The sequence below is a fragment of the Nicotiana sylvestris genome, chromosome 4, assembly GCF_000393655.2.
Source record: "Nicotiana sylvestris chromosome 4, ASM39365v2, whole genome shotgun sequence".
Taxonomy (NCBI): Eukaryota; Viridiplantae; Streptophyta; class Magnoliopsida; order Solanales; family Solanaceae; genus Nicotiana; species Nicotiana sylvestris.
Window position 1 is genome coordinate 144,156,504 of NC_091060.1, and position 17,930 is coordinate 144,174,433.

Sequence of the window (17,930 nt, forward strand, 5' to 3'; positions counted from 1 at the left end):
GAAATCCATGAAGGCACTTGTGGGAATCACTCCGACAGTGAATCTTTGATTCGTAAAGTTATTAGAGCAGTGTATTACTGGGATAGGATGGAAAAAGACACTAAGGAGTTTGTTAAAAAATGTGATAAATGTCAAAGATTTGCACCGATGATTAGTCAGCCCGGAGAACAACTTCACTCAGTCCTGTCCCCGTGGCCTTTCATGAAATGGGGAATAGATATCGTCGGCCCTCTACCAGTGGCCCCAGGTAAAGCTAAATTCATTCTGTTTATGACTTACTACTTTTCTAAATGGGTGGAAGCACAGGCCTTCGAAAAGGTCAGAGAAAAAGAAGTTATTGACTTCATATGGGACCATATCGTTTGTCGATTTGGGATACCTACCGAAATCGTATGCGACAACGGCAAGCAATTCATCAGCGGCAAGGTAACGAAGTTCCTCGAAGCACACAAAATAAAAAGGATTTTATCAACGCCATACCATCCGATCGAGAACGGACATGCCGAGTCAACAAACAAAACTATCATTCAAAACTTAAAGAAGAGGTTGGACGATGCAAAAGGAAAATGGAGAGAAGTTCTATCCGAGGTTCTTTGGGCATATCGAACAACATCGAAGTCAAACTCGGGGGCAACCCCGTTCTCCCTAGTATATGACTCTGAGGCTTTGATTCCAGTCGAGGTTGGGGAACCCAGTGCCAGATTTCGGCATACATAGGAGGAATTAAACAACGAGGCTATGAATACTAGCCTCGAGCTATTAGATGAAAAACGAGAAGTTGCACTTGTTCGGATGGCCGCGCAAAAGCAAAGGATCGAAAGATATTATAATAGAAGGACCAACCTCTGACACTGTGAAATCGGGGACTTATTTCTACGGAAAGTCACCCTCAATACCCGAGACCTGAATGAAGGGAAACTAGGCCCGAATTAGGAAGGACCGTACCGAGTCATCAGAGTTATCAGTAAATGATCTTACAAACTTGTCACAATGGAAGGCGAATAATTGCCAAACAATTGGAATGTATCACTACTCAAACGATACTACTGCTAAGATATGACCTTATCTTTTTTCCATTTGAATTTAAAACTAACTCATTGCAGGTGTTCGATCGAAGGTATCGAGGGCACCTTTCTACATGAAGACCTTAGGTTTTAAAGCATGCATTGCACTCTTTTTCCCTTAGATCAGGTTTTATCCCAAATGGATTTTTCCGGCAAGGTTTTTAATGAGGCAACAACTATGTGCTACCTAAGGAGAATTCAACAGTATCTAAGGCTTCTTTTCAATCAACCTCGAATACTGGGGGGCATCACCCTTGAAGGTTATATTTTCAAGAAAAATAATTCACGCCAAAGAGGGACTCGATAGGAAAACTTTGTAATGGGCCAAACGGTCAGATGAATTGTGTCCATATAGAATAGCCAAGCCCCGATGGCAAAATATGTACGCATGTGTCGATTATTCAAAGAAGCATTCCTTCTATATAACAATATTTTGTGTCTCAAAGAAATTTGCTATTATACGAACTCCATACTTGTGATTCCGTGAAAAACGGCTTAAGGGTAAAATGCAAATACACCTCGAATACTCGGGGACTGTCGTCGACAGTCCACACATTCGAATATCTAAACTCAAATTTATAAGATCTCAAAAAGGCATCCCTCGACTCGAAGGCCAAGTCCATCATACTCGAGGACTAAACTTTCGGACAAGTTCGAAAGATTATCGGGAAACAAGTCCAAGAGACACACCCAAATGCTATGACCATATTAAAGATTACGGTTGTCTAAAAAGGCTACGGCCGAAATAACGCGGTTTGGAGACGTCTAACTTCCGCCATAATTGAAAAGCCTTCAAATACTTTGAAAAACCGGTTAAATAAGGCTACCCTCGGCAAAGCAAATAAAAAAGGGCTTCGATAATATCGGCCTTCGAAAAAGCCTCAGTGGTATGAACACAAACGGGTTCTGATCGATTGAACCCTCAAAAAACCCAATGGGACAAAAAAACATGCTAAGGCATAAAGAAATTTTCACTAAGTCTTTTAGCTAAAAAAGAGGGGAAAATCATAGCCGTTTTAGAGGCCGAATTGGCCTAACTTAAAGAGCCTATGGGCCAATATAAAAGAGCCTAAGGGCCAAAACATGAAGAGTTTGAGACCTTACTGTCACTCAACTCGGACCCAAGAGTCCCATCATCCCAAGCTCGCAACAAATCGACTTAAGCACAGCTCGAGGGTTAACAAAAACCTTAAGAGGTATTCTATTATAAGTTCTAAGATCACCCATTGATCACTAAAAAACCTAAGGGTTTGTTCTATCCTGAGTCCGAGCCAGCACTCACTTAATCATTGAAGTTATTGCATAAAGATTTTTTCACAAAATGAAGACGAGGCAGAATTCAATACAATTCGAAGATGAAGCAAAAAGAATTCTTTATATTTATAAAGGGTATTTACAGTGCCCACGAGGGGCCTTACACAAAAACAAAGAAACAAAAACAATATCTTAAAGAGCCTAATCTACTTTGGGAGCCGCATCTTCGGGAACCTCCTCCTCGATGACTCCATCCTCATCTTCCCCACTCTCAAAACCACTAGCGGAATCTTTATCATCGGATGAAACGAGGAACCTAGCATCGGTTTCCAGCACCTTTGCTTGAGCTATCTCTTCAGTGAGGTCAAAACCTCGGGCGTGGATCTCTTCAAGGGTCTCCCTCCGAGATAGGCACTTAGCCAGATCATTGCTCCATTTTTCCCGGTCGGAGGCCTCTCTTAGCTCTACTTGAACAGCCTCGACATCCCTTAAGTACAAGGCGATGGTTTTATCGGCCGTGACCTTCGTCCTCTCCACTTCGTCCCTGGCTTCAGCGACTTCAGCGAGTTTGGCCTCGAGCTCCTCGATCTTCTTGGCCTAGGCCAAAATTTTCACTTTAGTACCCTCGGAGCTGGGTCTCAGCCGAGGTCAGTTGAGCCAGTGCAACTTCTTCATCGGTAGCAAACCGATCCATATTTTTCTTCCATTGGTTGCAATCAGCCATAACCTGATCGACCTCGCCCCAAAGCTACCCGATCATCTCCTATTTCTGCTGCAGCTGAGACATTGAAGTGTTAGCCTCTACAGTAAGGTCAAGAAGACCATACTCTTTCAAAATCACGGTTACCTGCTTGTCTAGCTCGGCTTCATTTTTACGAGCTTTCGCCAAATCCGCCCGAAAGTCCTTGAGCTCCTCTTCCTTTTGGCTACAAAGGAGCCTCATGGCCTTCTCTTCATCCAAAGACTTCTTGAGCTCGGCCTCACATTGGCTGAGCTCGGCCTTGAATTTGGTGATGTACTGCACAAAAAAACAAAAAAGATATCAGTTAAGAGAAGGGGAGAAGAAGAAAAAATTGCAACATCGGGAGCTAATACTTACCCGGGAGAAAAGACGATGAGCCTCTTCGAAGAGGGTAGATGCGTTGTTGAGGTCGGCGGAATCATCGACCCCAGTAAAGCAATCCCGAAAAGGATCTTCTTTACCAAGGACTCTGCTCGGGTCAGGCATTCGTAGAGCTCGAGCTTCATTCATTGACTCCTTAGAAAAAGTTGGTAAAGAAGGAGAGTAACCCATTGTCACGGCCCCGAGCAAGTCACTCGGGGCGCTCTGTTCAGCCTCGGGGGTCTTGGTACTTGTCCCCTATGGTATGCTTGTTGAAGGTGGTGGAACAATCACGACCCCGGGCGATCCGGGGGCTTTGCACGAATTTTCCTTCAAAATTTCCTTATCACGAGGCAGGGTCTCCGGTTCGGAGGGTTTGGCGGCCTCAACTGGTTTCCTAGTTCGGGTTACCAGCGTCGATTCCTTGCCCTCGTTCCCTTCATCATCCAGAAACTAGTGGGCCGAGTCTACGTCCACATGAATAACATTCCTCCTACATCTTTAAGGAAGAGCCTTTTGGTCATGGGGATCTTCGGGTTTAGAAACCCTTTTTCTCTTATTATCCTTCATCGATTTAAGAATTGGGGACTCGATTTCCTCCCTAGGAGGGGCCGGCCTTATCTCAGAGAAATCTCCGATGCCTGCATAAATCAAAAATTGAGTATGAAGAAACAAATGACTTCGGTAAAGAAGGAAAGCACCAAAAAACTTACAAAAGAAAACTCATCGTGGTATTTGGCTTCGCATTTGCCCCTCGACAAATCGTGCCATTTGCGCTTGTCATACGAGGAAGTCGTAGCCAACTTCCTGACCCAGTCTTCGAGGTCAGGGATTGCATGGGTCATCCAAACAACAACTGCAGAAAAGGTAAATACGTCACACAAATGTGGAAACGAAGTACAAGGGGGATACTGGGAAAAGGATTTCACTTATGAGCGGGGTTCCATCTCTCCGGGAACGGCATTTTTTCCTCGGAGATGATGTCCGAGGTCCTCACTCGAATGAACCGGCTCATCCAGCCTCGGTCTTTGGCCTCATCATTGCTAGCAAAGAAGGCTTTGCTCAATCGGCGTTGGAGCTTGATCAGTCCTCAGAAAAGCTGAGGCCGATACGATCGGATGAGATGATTGAGGGTAAACTCCAATCCCTTGGCCTTGCTAGACAAATAACGGAGCATGATCACTATGCGCTAAAAGGAGGGGTAGATCTGGCCGAGGGTGACTTAATTTCTTTTGTAGAAGTCAATCACGACCGGATCAAGAGGACCCAGTGTGAAGGGGTAAGTGTAAACACTTAGGAATCCCTCCACGTGGGTGGTGACACTCTCTTCGGTGGTCGGGATCTGTACCACGACCTCATCCCCCCGCCACACTCCTTTCTCACAGCCTCGATATATTTCTCCGTTATCGAATAGATATACCTCGATGCATGCTCACTTCGGCCGGGAACTGCAGGGGGATTTTCTATGTCAAAATCTTTCTTTATGACGCATGCGACGGGAACGATCTCATGAAGGACCGGCGCTTTGTCACCGGCCGGACGGGAGGAAGAAGAGGAAGTCTTTTCTTTTTGAGGAACCGTTTTAGAGTTTTGCCATGTTTTTTAAGTTTAGAGATGCGGAAGGTGGCGGAGTTTAGCGTTTTCCGGCACTAAAGGAAGGTAGAAGCAGGTGGTGAGAGAAAGAGATGAAGAAAGGGAGAATCAGAGAAGTTGCAAGAAGGAAGTAAAGCCTCTAATTCAAATGAGGCACTACAAGATTATACATATACAACTACGAACTACGTTGTAGCTAAACATAAAAAACTCTGTGGCTAAACACTTTAGCCACAGTAATTTTTTCCGTAGCATCCGTAGCTAAAAATAGTGTAACTAAAAGTTAGCTACAAACTTTAATATTTCGTGGCTAAGGATTAGTACTTATTGCTACAAGACTTTTTGTGATGTAGCTATATTAATAAAATATTTTGCCACGAAGAATATATATTTATAGTTAATGATTTTATTCTTTTGCCACGATAAATCAATTTTGTAGCTATCTTCTATACTTTAGCTACAAAGGGATATTCCGCGGCAAAAGATGTTATTTATTTAGTCACAAAATTTAAATATGTAGCTATGCTCACATATTAGATTTGTATTATAGTATTTTTATTTAGCTACCAACCCATAATTTCATAGCTATAAATCATCAAAATATCGATGATTAGATTTTTTTATTATGTTTTATTTGGTGACTAGATTTTGATTATATTTTATTTTTATGAAAAATTAATTTATTAGAGATAATAAATATTTCTGTCCTATGGTTACTATTTTTCTTTTTTACCTCACTAAATATTTTTAAAATTTTCAAATATTTCATATCCATACATCTTTGATAAAATCATTAATACAATAATAAACTTTGAATATCACTTTATTATACGAATTTACATCCAAAAATTTCAAAAATTAATTCTAAAATATACAATTATCTATCAAAAGTAAACTATATTATATAAAATTCTGAAGGGTTCCACATCAAAACAGAACTAAGTTCTAAGTATTTAATCTGGGATTGAAGATGTTGTCACCAAATGATCTTCTGCCATCACGGATGAAGTAATTTCACTCTTTGTATCAAGACTAATCCTTGATCTTCTTGCATTCAATAGATTAAAATGTACCATATAAATTCAAAAGAAACAAAAATTAGCTGTATACTTTTTAATGATAACGTATAACAAAAGGGAAAAATTCAATGCAACAAGATAAGAAAATAAACCTGTATACTTTTCTAAAAACTTTTGAAAAGATTTTCATCTAATTTTTATTTGTAATGTCTTTTCGAGTGGCTCTTCCCAACATTGCATTATAATCTTTAAGGTTCCACTCAATACCTATCATAATACTGCATTATATATATATATATATATATATATATATATATATATATATATATCAAATTGTTAGAATATAAATCCAAAAATTCAAATCAAGTAGGTGTATGGAATTGAAAAATTCTAAATATAAATACATAAACATACTTGGAGAGACAGAAGATGCCAGACTATCTAGCCGGTGATTCCATTGGTTTGCTCTGTACATGTGAATAGAGAAAGTGATGTTGAAGAAGGAAATGGGAAAAGGGAGGAAAAGGGAAGGCGGTTGGGAAGGGAACGCATGGGGAGGCGGCTGGGAAGGACGAAAAGTGAGTTTAAAGGGTTTTTATTAGGTTTTGCCGTTTTGGGGATTTTGGTTTGGGCCAATTGGCCTTTATGTTTCATTTTCTTTTTGTTAATATATTATGTGCTTCCTTTTATTTCTTACTTAATATGAATATCATAAATGAGAGAAATATAAGTACTAACAAGTACAGGTAAGTAAGAAAGTTATGTAGGAAAAATGTAAAAGATTAAATACATAATTTATATTAAGTAAAATAGAAAAATCAACTTGCATGAAATAGAGATATTCTATAATATATTATATTCTTTACAATTTTTTTCGTCCTACACAATATTATTAGTTTTGTTATTTACTCCTATTTCAATTATATTAACTTCTTAATTTTAGTGTTTAATTATATTATAATAGTTATTAAGTTGTTAAAATAGTATTAGACCATTAAATATACAACTTTTCTATTTATCTAACTTGAGTGTAACTAGTGATCAATGTACATAGATACAAACACATTGTCTAAATTTGATATTGCTTATTCAAATCTAATGAAAATTAATTACATGTTTATTTAAATTGTATAGAAAATTATAAGCATAATTTGTTTAATATGAATTATGATATACTAATTAGTTTTGTTATATACTCCTATATCAACCATATTAAAATATTAATTTTTTAAGTGAAACTTAATAATATCGAATTATGTAGATATTATAAAATATCAAATAATAAACACAAGAGAAACATGATCTTCTTCGTGTATCTTTATCATATTTAATTCTCAATGTACAATGTAATTGATGCAAGATTATAGTTTTTAAAATTCTATAAAATTAGTCATCGACACATTATTTAGCTATAATTCCACTATATTGAATAAGAATTATAATATAATTAGTTTTCCCGTGGACTTAAGTATCAATTAATTTCATAATTCTTTGAAATAGTTTTAACAAAATTATATAACTATTAATATGAATTATAACACCGTAAAATTTTTTGTAGTGTTAAATATGTTCATATGTATTTGTAGCTTTGGTCATTTATCAAAATTAAATACACCAAAACCATCACAAAGTTCTTCAATGTATGAGCACTTATTTAAAAATGAATCATTAGATATATGAAATTATTCTAAGTACTTATTAAAAACTTTTAAAGTCTTCAATTTATGAGGACTTATTTAAAAATAAATACTTAAATATAAGAAATTACTCTAACTACTTATATTTAAAAAAAATAGTTAAGTACCAGACATACATAAATTCTCCACAAATGTTAATATATTTTGAATTTTACACCAAATATATATAATTAACGTCCAAAACTAACATGGTGCAGTAAAATAAATTATGAGTTTGATAAATAAAGTAAATTAATAAGTTTAGAGCTACAAGTAGGCATACAAATGGTTTATTAAAATTAACTTTTGCATATTTAAATTTTATTAATACTTCAAACTATATATAATTACTATAGTTTATGTTATTTTGGAAAAGTATAACTTTTATAGTTAAAATTAAATTTTCATAACTTGATATTGTTTGAGCAACTCTTATAGCCAGATCATTGCAATGACAATCATAGTTGTACGACTAAAGTATAGTAAACTCGTAAATTTATCGTCACTTTAAATTTGTCTCTATTGATTTTTTCATGACAAATAGTAGTAACTATTATCTAATTATTTTTATTTTCTTAAAATAAGAAGATAAATATTTATTTGACTACAAAATTTTATTTCAAATTTTTAATGTGGCTAGAAGATTGCTACTGTGACGAAAAATTTACCTTGTGGCAAAAACTAATGATTAATTACAAAATTTATCTTAGCAATAAATTCGTGTTATATCATTTTATCGTGATGACTATTACCAAGACTTTTTAGAACCTGAAGCAAAGTTATTTATTTGGTAATATTTGATTTAAATGGTTTATTGTGGCTAAAAGGTTATTGTTGCTATATTAAGTTTCAACTCGTGACAAAAATTAATGATTAGCTACGAAATTCTATTAAAGCAAGAAACATGTGGTTAATTTAACCTATATTGCCACAACTTTTAATAACTTGAAGCAAAAATATTAATTTAGCTACAATATTTTCTTTAAAATATTTTATTGTGGCTAAAAAGTTACTATAGCTATAGTAATTTTCAACTCGTGGCAAAAAACTAAGGATTAGCTACATAATTCAATTATACCAATAAATCTGTGACTATATCATTTAACTATTGCCACAACTTTTTAGAACTTGAAGCAAAAATATTTATTTAGCTACAATATTTTATTTTCAATAATTTATTGTGGTTAAAAGGTAACTATTGCTACAGTAACTATTGATTTATGGCAAAAACTTATGATTAACTACCAAAATTTATTTGTAGCAATAAATTTATAGCTATTTAGGTAGTTATTGCCACGATTATTAGCAATTGTAGCTAATATGAGGAATTAGCTTTATCAACTTAATTTTTGTGGCAAAGAAATTTTATAGTTTTGCAAATAGCCATAAAATTTTAATTTTTGTGTTTATTATCAGGTATTAGCTATGATTTTTAAATTTGTAGCAAAGATTTCATAGCTATAGATGCATAATGTTGTAGTGAGGAGCCCGTATTTATAGATACGTGGCGACAGTTTGGTGACGTTAGTGGCCGATCGTTACTAGCACATATTTAATGTTTTGGGGAAGAGAACTGATGGGACATTTCGATCACCTTGAGCGCTTACGTCACGAGAGTGACATCATCATCAGGGACTTCGAGGAATCAAGTCTCGAATCATTTCTTATCATGTTATTCTAAGAAACGCTGGGACTATCTGTATACTGTCAAAATCAGGTATGCTCGATCTTGTGGGCTCGAGGAACCACTTCAGGAATGAGTCCGAGGTACATTGGGTTCGAGGCCGATGGTAGATTTCGCAGTTCGAAGGTCAAAGTGACCAATGGATGCCGAGGCCGAACGTGACCGGCCTCGAGATAATGCCGTTGTGGTTTTATAATAGAAAGAGCAAGATTCCCGCCACGTCCCCAAGATCATGGCGTAAATTCTGGAATAGATTTGTACGAGTTAGTACGAATTTGTATTAGGCGGTTAGACAGCTGTCCCAATAAGATTCCTTACTGTAAATAGAAAAGTACCTTATTTAGGGTTCTCCTACTATATAAAGGGGACCCCAATCATTTATAACGATAATCAATCATTAGTAAAGAATATACTCTATTACTTTCTTGCCTACTACTCATTTGAATCATCTTATTATTATTTTATTATTTTTGTTGTTCTTACTCATTTACCTCGAGGTTGCCTTCGCTCGAGGTCGAAGTCTGCTTACACGGTTGGTTTGACTTGCCTTACTCTTAAATTTGTACATCAAATTCCTTGTTTATCAATTAGTATTGGATTAAATCACATATCTTTAAAATCAGAAATAAATTTAATTGTTACTCGTATTTTCGAGGTAAACAATATGTACTTGTCATGTGGGAATAGTATTGTACTATACAAGTAACTCTGGATATCTAAATACTACTCCAGTAATTACATATTGGTTTTCAAATATACTCGCGATATCAGGTACTATTAATTAAAGATCTAATAACACATTCTTATTATTTAAGTGGTTAGAAAACCCTATAATCATTTGTTAATAGTCTCACACTGGTTATAAGAATTTGAAAAGAGTTTACAACTCATTATCCTAAGCGTTTTATTTATCAATCTTATTGGATGTTCGAATTCTTTCGTATGGTATTAATATTAAACGTTGATAAATCCATTCTTATAAATATTTCTCTTGATATATCTTCTACTTCATATATTATTCTAGGCTAGCTTCTCACTCTCTTCTTCTTCTTCCTCTTTTTTTTCTAGTTTATTGTGCGTTATGCCGAATGGGCGATTTGTATATTTTTTTACAGTAAATAATAATATATCTCTGCAGTAGCAAAAAAATACATAAAATAAATTTGAGTGCTTAGTATGGTGGCCCTTTGAGTGATTTCTTGGTCAGACTGACTTCATGCTATTAGCAATTTAGCATTATCTTGGCCTTGAATGATTTCTTGATTAGACTTACGAGTAACACTTTTTTTGACTACATTCATTTCATCTATGTGTTTTTGACCAGAAAATATAAGCTTTCGGTTAAAATATTAAATTTTATATAATAAGGGTTAAACTTAGTTAATGATAATATTTCTAAATATAAAATTTGACAACACGAATAACGTAAGATAGAGTCAGTGGGAGATTGAAAGTAACGCACATTTAATATTCCAAAAGGTATGAGCAACAATAGAGGAATAACTAGTAATAAATAATAATAAATGACATTTAAGTAAATAGGAAGAATGATTCACCCAATAATGAATGAGATAGATGATTGTTCCTCCTACAATGATGGGTGACTAGAGCCGTCAATATGGGTTTGGCCCGTTGGGCCAGCCCAGCCCAGCCCATAATTTAGCAGGGTTGGGCTAGAATTTTTGGAGCCCGTTTAAAAACGAGGCTTTTAAGCCCGACCCGAGTAAGCCCGTGACCCGTGAGGCTTGACTGAGGCTGGGTCGGGCCGGCCCGTGGGCCTAATAAAATATTTATTTAAAATATATAAAAACCAAAAAGTATACTGCCTTTAGAGATGGAAAGTCAGAATTGGATCTTTACTAAGAGGAACCAAAACTTGATCTTGAGAAGTTTCAAGAGATGATGTTGTCATGTATTGGAAGGACCATTCTAGAAAATAACACGATCTTTCAATGATGGTGCGTGATGTACTTAGTATTCTTATTACCATTGTACCATCGAATCAACATTTAGCATTGGTGGCGTGTTCTTACAAAGTACACAAGTTGCATTTATTATGAAAATGTCCAAACACTTGTTACTACTTGAAATTGGCTGCACAGGTTTTCTCGAACTCAAACTGGTAATATTTTTTTTATGTGAATTTAAATATTATTAATTTTTAAATTTAATTATTTTTAATATTTAACTAATTTATATTGCATATGAATTGTAGATGAAAGTGAAGATGTTAAGACAACTTTGTCACAAGCGGATCCAAATGTGTTTGATGAAGATGATGTGTTGGATATCTCATAAGCATCATGAACGTTCTCTTGAATAGTTTGTTTTAAGTTTTGACTTTTAGTGAATGAAATATAGTTCTGTCTTTTACTTTTTTTAGTATTTATTGTGATATATTGGAACAATATAAAAAGTTATTAAGTTTTGCAAATGTTTTCCAATAAGATATGTTTTAACTTTTAAATAAATATCTTTTTTTAAGTCAGGACTTAAAGAAAAAATATAAAATTATATTTTTAAAAATGATGGGCCGGCCCGTGGGAGCCCGCGACCCACATAGGGCTGAGGTGGGCTGACCATTACAAGACCCATCAAAATGGTGGGCTAGCCTAGTCCAACCCGTCAATTGCTAAAGCCCACGTGGGCTGGGCTGGGCTAGCCCGGTCCGGCCCATATTGACAGCTCTATGGGTGACAGACAAATCCTAGAATATTTTAACTATTCTCGGATCTGATGGAAAAGTATGGAATAATGTGAGTATGAATATTGATGAAAATATGAAGTTTGTGTCTTTGCTAGAGAGAGAATCTTCTTCTGAAAAGTGTTCTTATCAAGTGAATATTTCATACCCTATCACCTTATCTCTTTTTATATTTATACAAGACATATCCCTAACGAACCCTAATAGTACAAGTGCAAAAAATAGAATATTTTCTTTATATCTTATTTCAAACACTAGTCGTTATAGTTCTTTACACGACTTCGATCATGGTTGATACCTCGACCATGAATCTTGCTGTTTCCTGGTCGACGTCGACCGACTTTCTCTTTAATGTCGTATTACGCTAAATATCCTTAGAGCAGATTTTGGCTTATACACTATGGTTGATTATTTTTTAAAGAAATTTAGGGGACTGATTGTTTCTTTTATCCTTTTTTTGTCCACTTTCATTGCCTATTTGCCTTCCTTTTTCTTTTACGTTTTGCAACTCTTCTTATTCCCTTGCCTTTGATGCCTTTTCAACAATAAATCGGTGGTTAGAGAAGTGTACTAACATCGACTCTTCGAGATACCCTTAAAAAAATGCAAAATCGACACACATACATTGGTTATGTATTCTTAAATTGCTTTCTGTTAGAAAGGACAATCTAGTGCACAAGGTATTTCGCATTCACACAGAATTTAAAGAAGGTTCGCACCTCAAAGAGTGTGATGTAGATAATTAAAACTAATACAAGCATTAGTGATTTTTTTCACTGCTAGAATCCGTAATCTATAGGTCACACAAAAATAACTTTATCATTGCACCTAGGCTCTTTCCTACTTTATAACATAAAAAGAAAAGAAAAGAAAGAACTTTCTCTCAAATGAACCAAAAATTGATCAAACAAGCACATTAGAACACCTAAACAGTGTGCTGTATGGTTGTTTGGTTCGTGAACGCGATCATTTACAATTGTTTTTTTTTTCTTCTTTTGGGTCAAGCCATGGTAAGGGGCCAATTACCATACCCTTTTTCTTTAATTATTATTCCATTTGAATGTGACAACATAAATAAGACTAATTGTCATTAATATTAAACTAGTACGAATAATGCTGAAACTGCTTTGATTATTCTGAAACTACTTTGATTATATTCATGAAAGAGACATCTTAGGTTCCATTAGTCAGACCGACCGAACAATAGGCCAGACCGCCAGGTGTGATTGCTCTAAATAATGCAAAATTCAGTACTAGCTTGGAAATTGAAGGCAAGAGAAGATAGGGTTGGCAGCAGCAAAATGCCAATAATCAATTGATTGAATGCAATTGACAGTTTTGTCTGTTTTAATTAATTATAGAAGGTTCTTAACATGTTTCAATTTTACATTAGTACATGCTGGACATTGCTAGTTTTTATGCCTAAGTAATGAGATCAATTATCATTATTCTTTTATCAGTTGTCCCGTGCATAATTTAACTTTTGCCTCCGATAAATTCCTTTAAATAAGAGGAAGGCAAGAAGTTTGATACACCAACCAAATTTATAACATGTCTGGTTGGCAAGCAGCAAGTCCATCTTTCCGAAGATTGTGTTCAGATGTGTATGGGTCAAAATCCGGCTTGGAAAATTAGGCGTGGGAAGGTCGTTAAATGACTGTGTTTCGATTTGGGCGACCAAGCCGAGGTCGACTGAAGCCCAATAACGAGCAGTCGATGAGCAAGCCGTTGAAGCCGAGGTCGAGTAGCAAAGAGTAACAACAGCTAGTGTAGTCTTGAGATTAGCGATATGAATATTCTCTTTGGTGTACCTTTTAAGGGTTTTTAGAGAACATCCCATATATAAATAGAAAAAGGAGAGAGGAAAAGGGGCACGGGAGATTCATTCCAAGAAAAACTATTGTAAGAAGTTGACTCTTGAGAGAAAATACAAAAGTTTACATTTTCATGGTGATTGATTTTATCGATTATTCTTCCTTTCCACTCACACGATATAAGAAAGCATTGTTCATTTTCTTACTTATTGCGATATTTTGTTGTCAGGAGGAAGAATCTTCCACATCATTCGATATTTGGGTGAATTATTCTTCCTATTTGCATTTTTTGCCATTTTCCATATTTATTGCTCATCATTCATTCTTCATTTATTCTCCAAAGCGTGCTTTTAATGATTCAATAACCAATTCTGGGCATTAAGCAGATGATACCATTTAAACACTTAGCTAGATCTAAGAATTATTATGCTTGACTAGGATTCACCTTTCACCTTAGTTATCTTTAAATTAGTTTAACAAAGAGTGTTATACTTTTTGGTTAAACAAATTGGCGTCGTCTGTGGAGACTTTCTAGTCAAAATCATTGTCTTTTTAGATCTACAAAAACACACTAATAGCAAATACAGGACTTTCTTTCCCTACTTGTATATTCTAACATGGCAGAAAATGGAGAAGAAAGACTAAAAGCAATGGCAGGCCTTACTACTATTCTCCTAAACACCATCAATGAAACTCACGGAGAGGACGAGGAGAACGTGACACCAAGCTCCTCATCTAGGCGAAGTGATTCACCCCCTCATGGCAGCGTTACTTCTTCTCATGAAAAGGGAGCCTCTACGTCCACTACGGAAGAAGCACCACCAACAGTAAAAAAGCTAATGAATATACTGAACAGTAAACTCGACAAATCTGCTCAGAGGGTGAGCACAAAGGGTGTGCGAGTCGACATCGCCACAACAACCAATGAACAACACACCCAGCCTCTCTCGACAGGTATCACTCACTCTGTTAATGATGCAGGTAACGACGCCCTCGCTGCCATCCTTAGAAAAATAGAGGAGATGGAGAACGAGAACAAAGTTTTCCGTGGCCAAATGAGAGAGCATCAAGAAAGAGTAGATAAGATACTGGGCTCCCCAAAACTCCTACCAAAGTAGGACGCCGGCCGGTTTGTGGAACAACCGTATAGCGACAAGGCCGCACCACATGCTATACCCAAAAAATCAAGATGCCACCATACCTGAAGATATACGACGGTACAACGGACCCTGAGGATCACATCATCCACTATGTCACCGTAGTGAAAGTCAACGACCTCACTAAAGAGCAGGTGCCATCTATATTGCTGAAAAAGTTTGGTGAAACCCTAACTGGGGGAGCATTAACATGGTACTCGCAACTGCTCGCACGATCCATACAGACATTTGAAGAAATGGCCGACAAGTTCGTCACCACCCATACAGAGGCCAAGAAAGCGAAAGCTAGGGTGAGTGACATATTCCCATCAGATAGTCACTTGGCGAAGGGCTCGGGGACTTCCTTACCCGGTTCAACAAAGTGAGAATGACCCTTCTAAATATATCAGAGGGGATGGCAGTAGCAGCTTTCCAAAATGGGTTGAACAGGAGCGGGTCGAAGGCGACTAAAAAACTGTTAAACAGACTCATGAAGTACCCTCCCACCACTTAGGAAGAAATACACAACACTTATGGTGCTGAGGTGAGAGCGGACGAGGACGATCTTAATGGTCCAACCCAGCGGTTGACATCATTCCAGATGGAGTCGGGAAACGACCGCAGAAATGACAATATGAGTGATCATGCAGGTCCGGGCATCAATCGCGAAAGACACCAGCCGTACACCAAAATGACCGTCGTACCACCTCCCCATCACAGTGATGGCTCACCCAGGCCGCAAATAAGGACTCACCGAAGCGAAAGAGGTATGCCTCCATTGTTATCTGCTCATGACTTCTGTGTTTCTCCTTCATAGATAGTTTACGCTCTAGAGAAGCTCGACCCTAAGGTGAAATGGCCACAAAAGATGAAGTCTGACCCAAACACTAGAAAATCGAACGCCCTCTGTGAATTCCACCAAGAACGAGGCCACAAAATCAAAGACTGCATCACCTTGAGGCAGGAGGTAGTAAATATGCTCAACTAGGGGCATTTGAGTGAACTGATGAGTGACCGAGGAAGAGCGAACTTCGCTCGCGGATGAGAACAACACCAGGGGCCGCCCAAACCACCTTCCCTAGTTCGGACCATTCAAAAGATCATCGGAGGAGGCGATGATGCATCTATCAACAACATGAAGTTCACCACCACCCACAAACTCAAGCGATCAATCACCCACAAAAGGTATGAAGAACTCGAAGAAAATATCATCTTCGATAAGTCAGATACCCATGGTTTGGTCTTTCCTCACTATGACGCTCTTGTCATTACTTTACGTGTTTTTGATACTGATGTAAGATGTATCATGGTCGATGATGGAAGCAGCGCGTGCATCATCATCCTTGAGTTCTCACCCAAATAAAGCTTGAGGACAGGATAATGCCACGTTGTATCATGCTAACAGGTTATAACAATGCAGTTGAGCGGATATTCAGAGAAATCACGCTGCCCGTCTTGGACTGCGGCGTCACCTTGGAGACCACGTTCCACATTATGGACCAAGATACGGTGTACAACACCATCATAGGCCCACCATGGATACATGACATGATAGCCGTCCCCTCCAGTTTGTACCAAGTCATTAAATTTCCCACCATCTAGGGAGTATTCTGCATTCGGGGAGAGCAACACACAGCCGAGAATACTACTACATCGCCCAAGACTGCACATACACCCAACAGTTGAAAGGAAAAGCCGAGGAAACATAGCAATTAACGAAGTCAGGGTCAGATGACAATGAAAAGAAAGACGCCATCAGCGACCCTAAAATTATAGAAGCCACGGGATCAACCGTAGAGGACCTCGACCCCATCCAACTAGACAACGACGACCACGACAAGAAAGATTTCATCGGCCATAAACTCCAAAAACTAGGTAAATTTCATCAATTCTTAAAAAATAACGTAGACCTATTTGCTTTTTCCCATGCAGACATGCCAGGTATCCCAAAGGAGATAGCAACTCACAAATTGAACGTCAACCCATTTTACCCCCAGTAAAACAAATTAGATGAAAGTTCAACTCTGCAATAAACACCACCATTCGTGAAGAGGTCGAGAAAATTTTAGTGAAAGGCTCTATCATAGAATTGAAGTACCCTCAGTGGGTCGCCAATGTGGTCATGGTGAAAAAAAGAATGGTAAGTGGAGAATGTGCGTGGACTTCACATATCTGAATAAAGCCTGCCCAAAAGATTCGTTCCCGCTGCCCCACATCGACCAACTTATCGACGCCACAGCCGGGCACAAACTGCTGAGTTTTTTAGATGCCTACTTGGGCTACAACCAAATCCTCATGGAGGAGGAGGACCAGGAAAAAACCACCTTCATCACCCACCAAGGGACGTACTACTACAGAGTGATGTCGTTCGGGTTAAAAAATGCGGGGGCAACGTGCCAGAGGCTAGTGACCAAAATGTTCAAAGATCAACTCGGCAAGATCGTGGAAGTATATATAGACGACATGTTGGTCAAGTCAAAGAGAAGGGAAGACCATATCGACCACCTGAAGGAAGCCTTCGACATTCTCAGAAGGTACAACATGAAATTAAACCCCGAAAAAGGTGCTTTCGGTGTGACATCTGGAAAATTCCTCGACTTTTTAGTATCACAACGAGGCATCGAGGTCAATCCCGACCAAATCAAGGCCATATAAGGAATCCCAGAAAATCTAACCTGCAAAAAGCAAGTGTAAAAGCTGACCGACCGGATAGCCGCCCTATCAAGATTCATCTTGCAGTCCTTCGATTGGTGCCACAAATTTTTTGGCGTACTCAAAAAGGATAATGGACTCCAATGGAATTCTGAGTGCATCAATGCCTTAAAAGAACTAAAGGCCTACCTATTTTCGCCACCGTTGCTCGCTAAGGCAGAACTCGGAGAGC

The 17,930-nt window shown here is 37.5% G+C and overlaps 1 protein-coding gene and 1 long non-coding RNA gene across 2 annotated transcripts; both read right to left on the bottom strand.

Moving 5' to 3' along the window:
- Positions 1-2,519: 2,519 nt before the first annotated feature.
- Positions 2,520-3,612, bottom strand: LOC104215055 (uncharacterized). The gene is made up of 3 exons (XM_070173661.1): positions 3,418-3,612; positions 3,166-3,336; positions 2,520-2,915 (listed from the first exon to the last, which is right to left on the bottom strand). Exons 1-3 carry the CDS (start codon positions 3,610-3,612, stop codon positions 2,520-2,522), a joined length of 762 nt encoding a protein of 253 aa, XP_070029762.1.
- A 2,166-nt stretch (positions 3,613-5,778) lies between these two features.
- Positions 5,779-6,599, bottom strand: LOC104215063 (uncharacterized). Its single transcript, XR_708072.2, has 2 exons — positions 6,447-6,599; positions 5,779-6,057 (listed from the first exon to the last, which is right to left on the bottom strand). It is a non-coding gene; the product is annotated as an uncharacterized lncRNA (long non-coding RNA).
- Between the last annotated feature and the right edge of the window lie 11,331 nt (positions 6,600-17,930).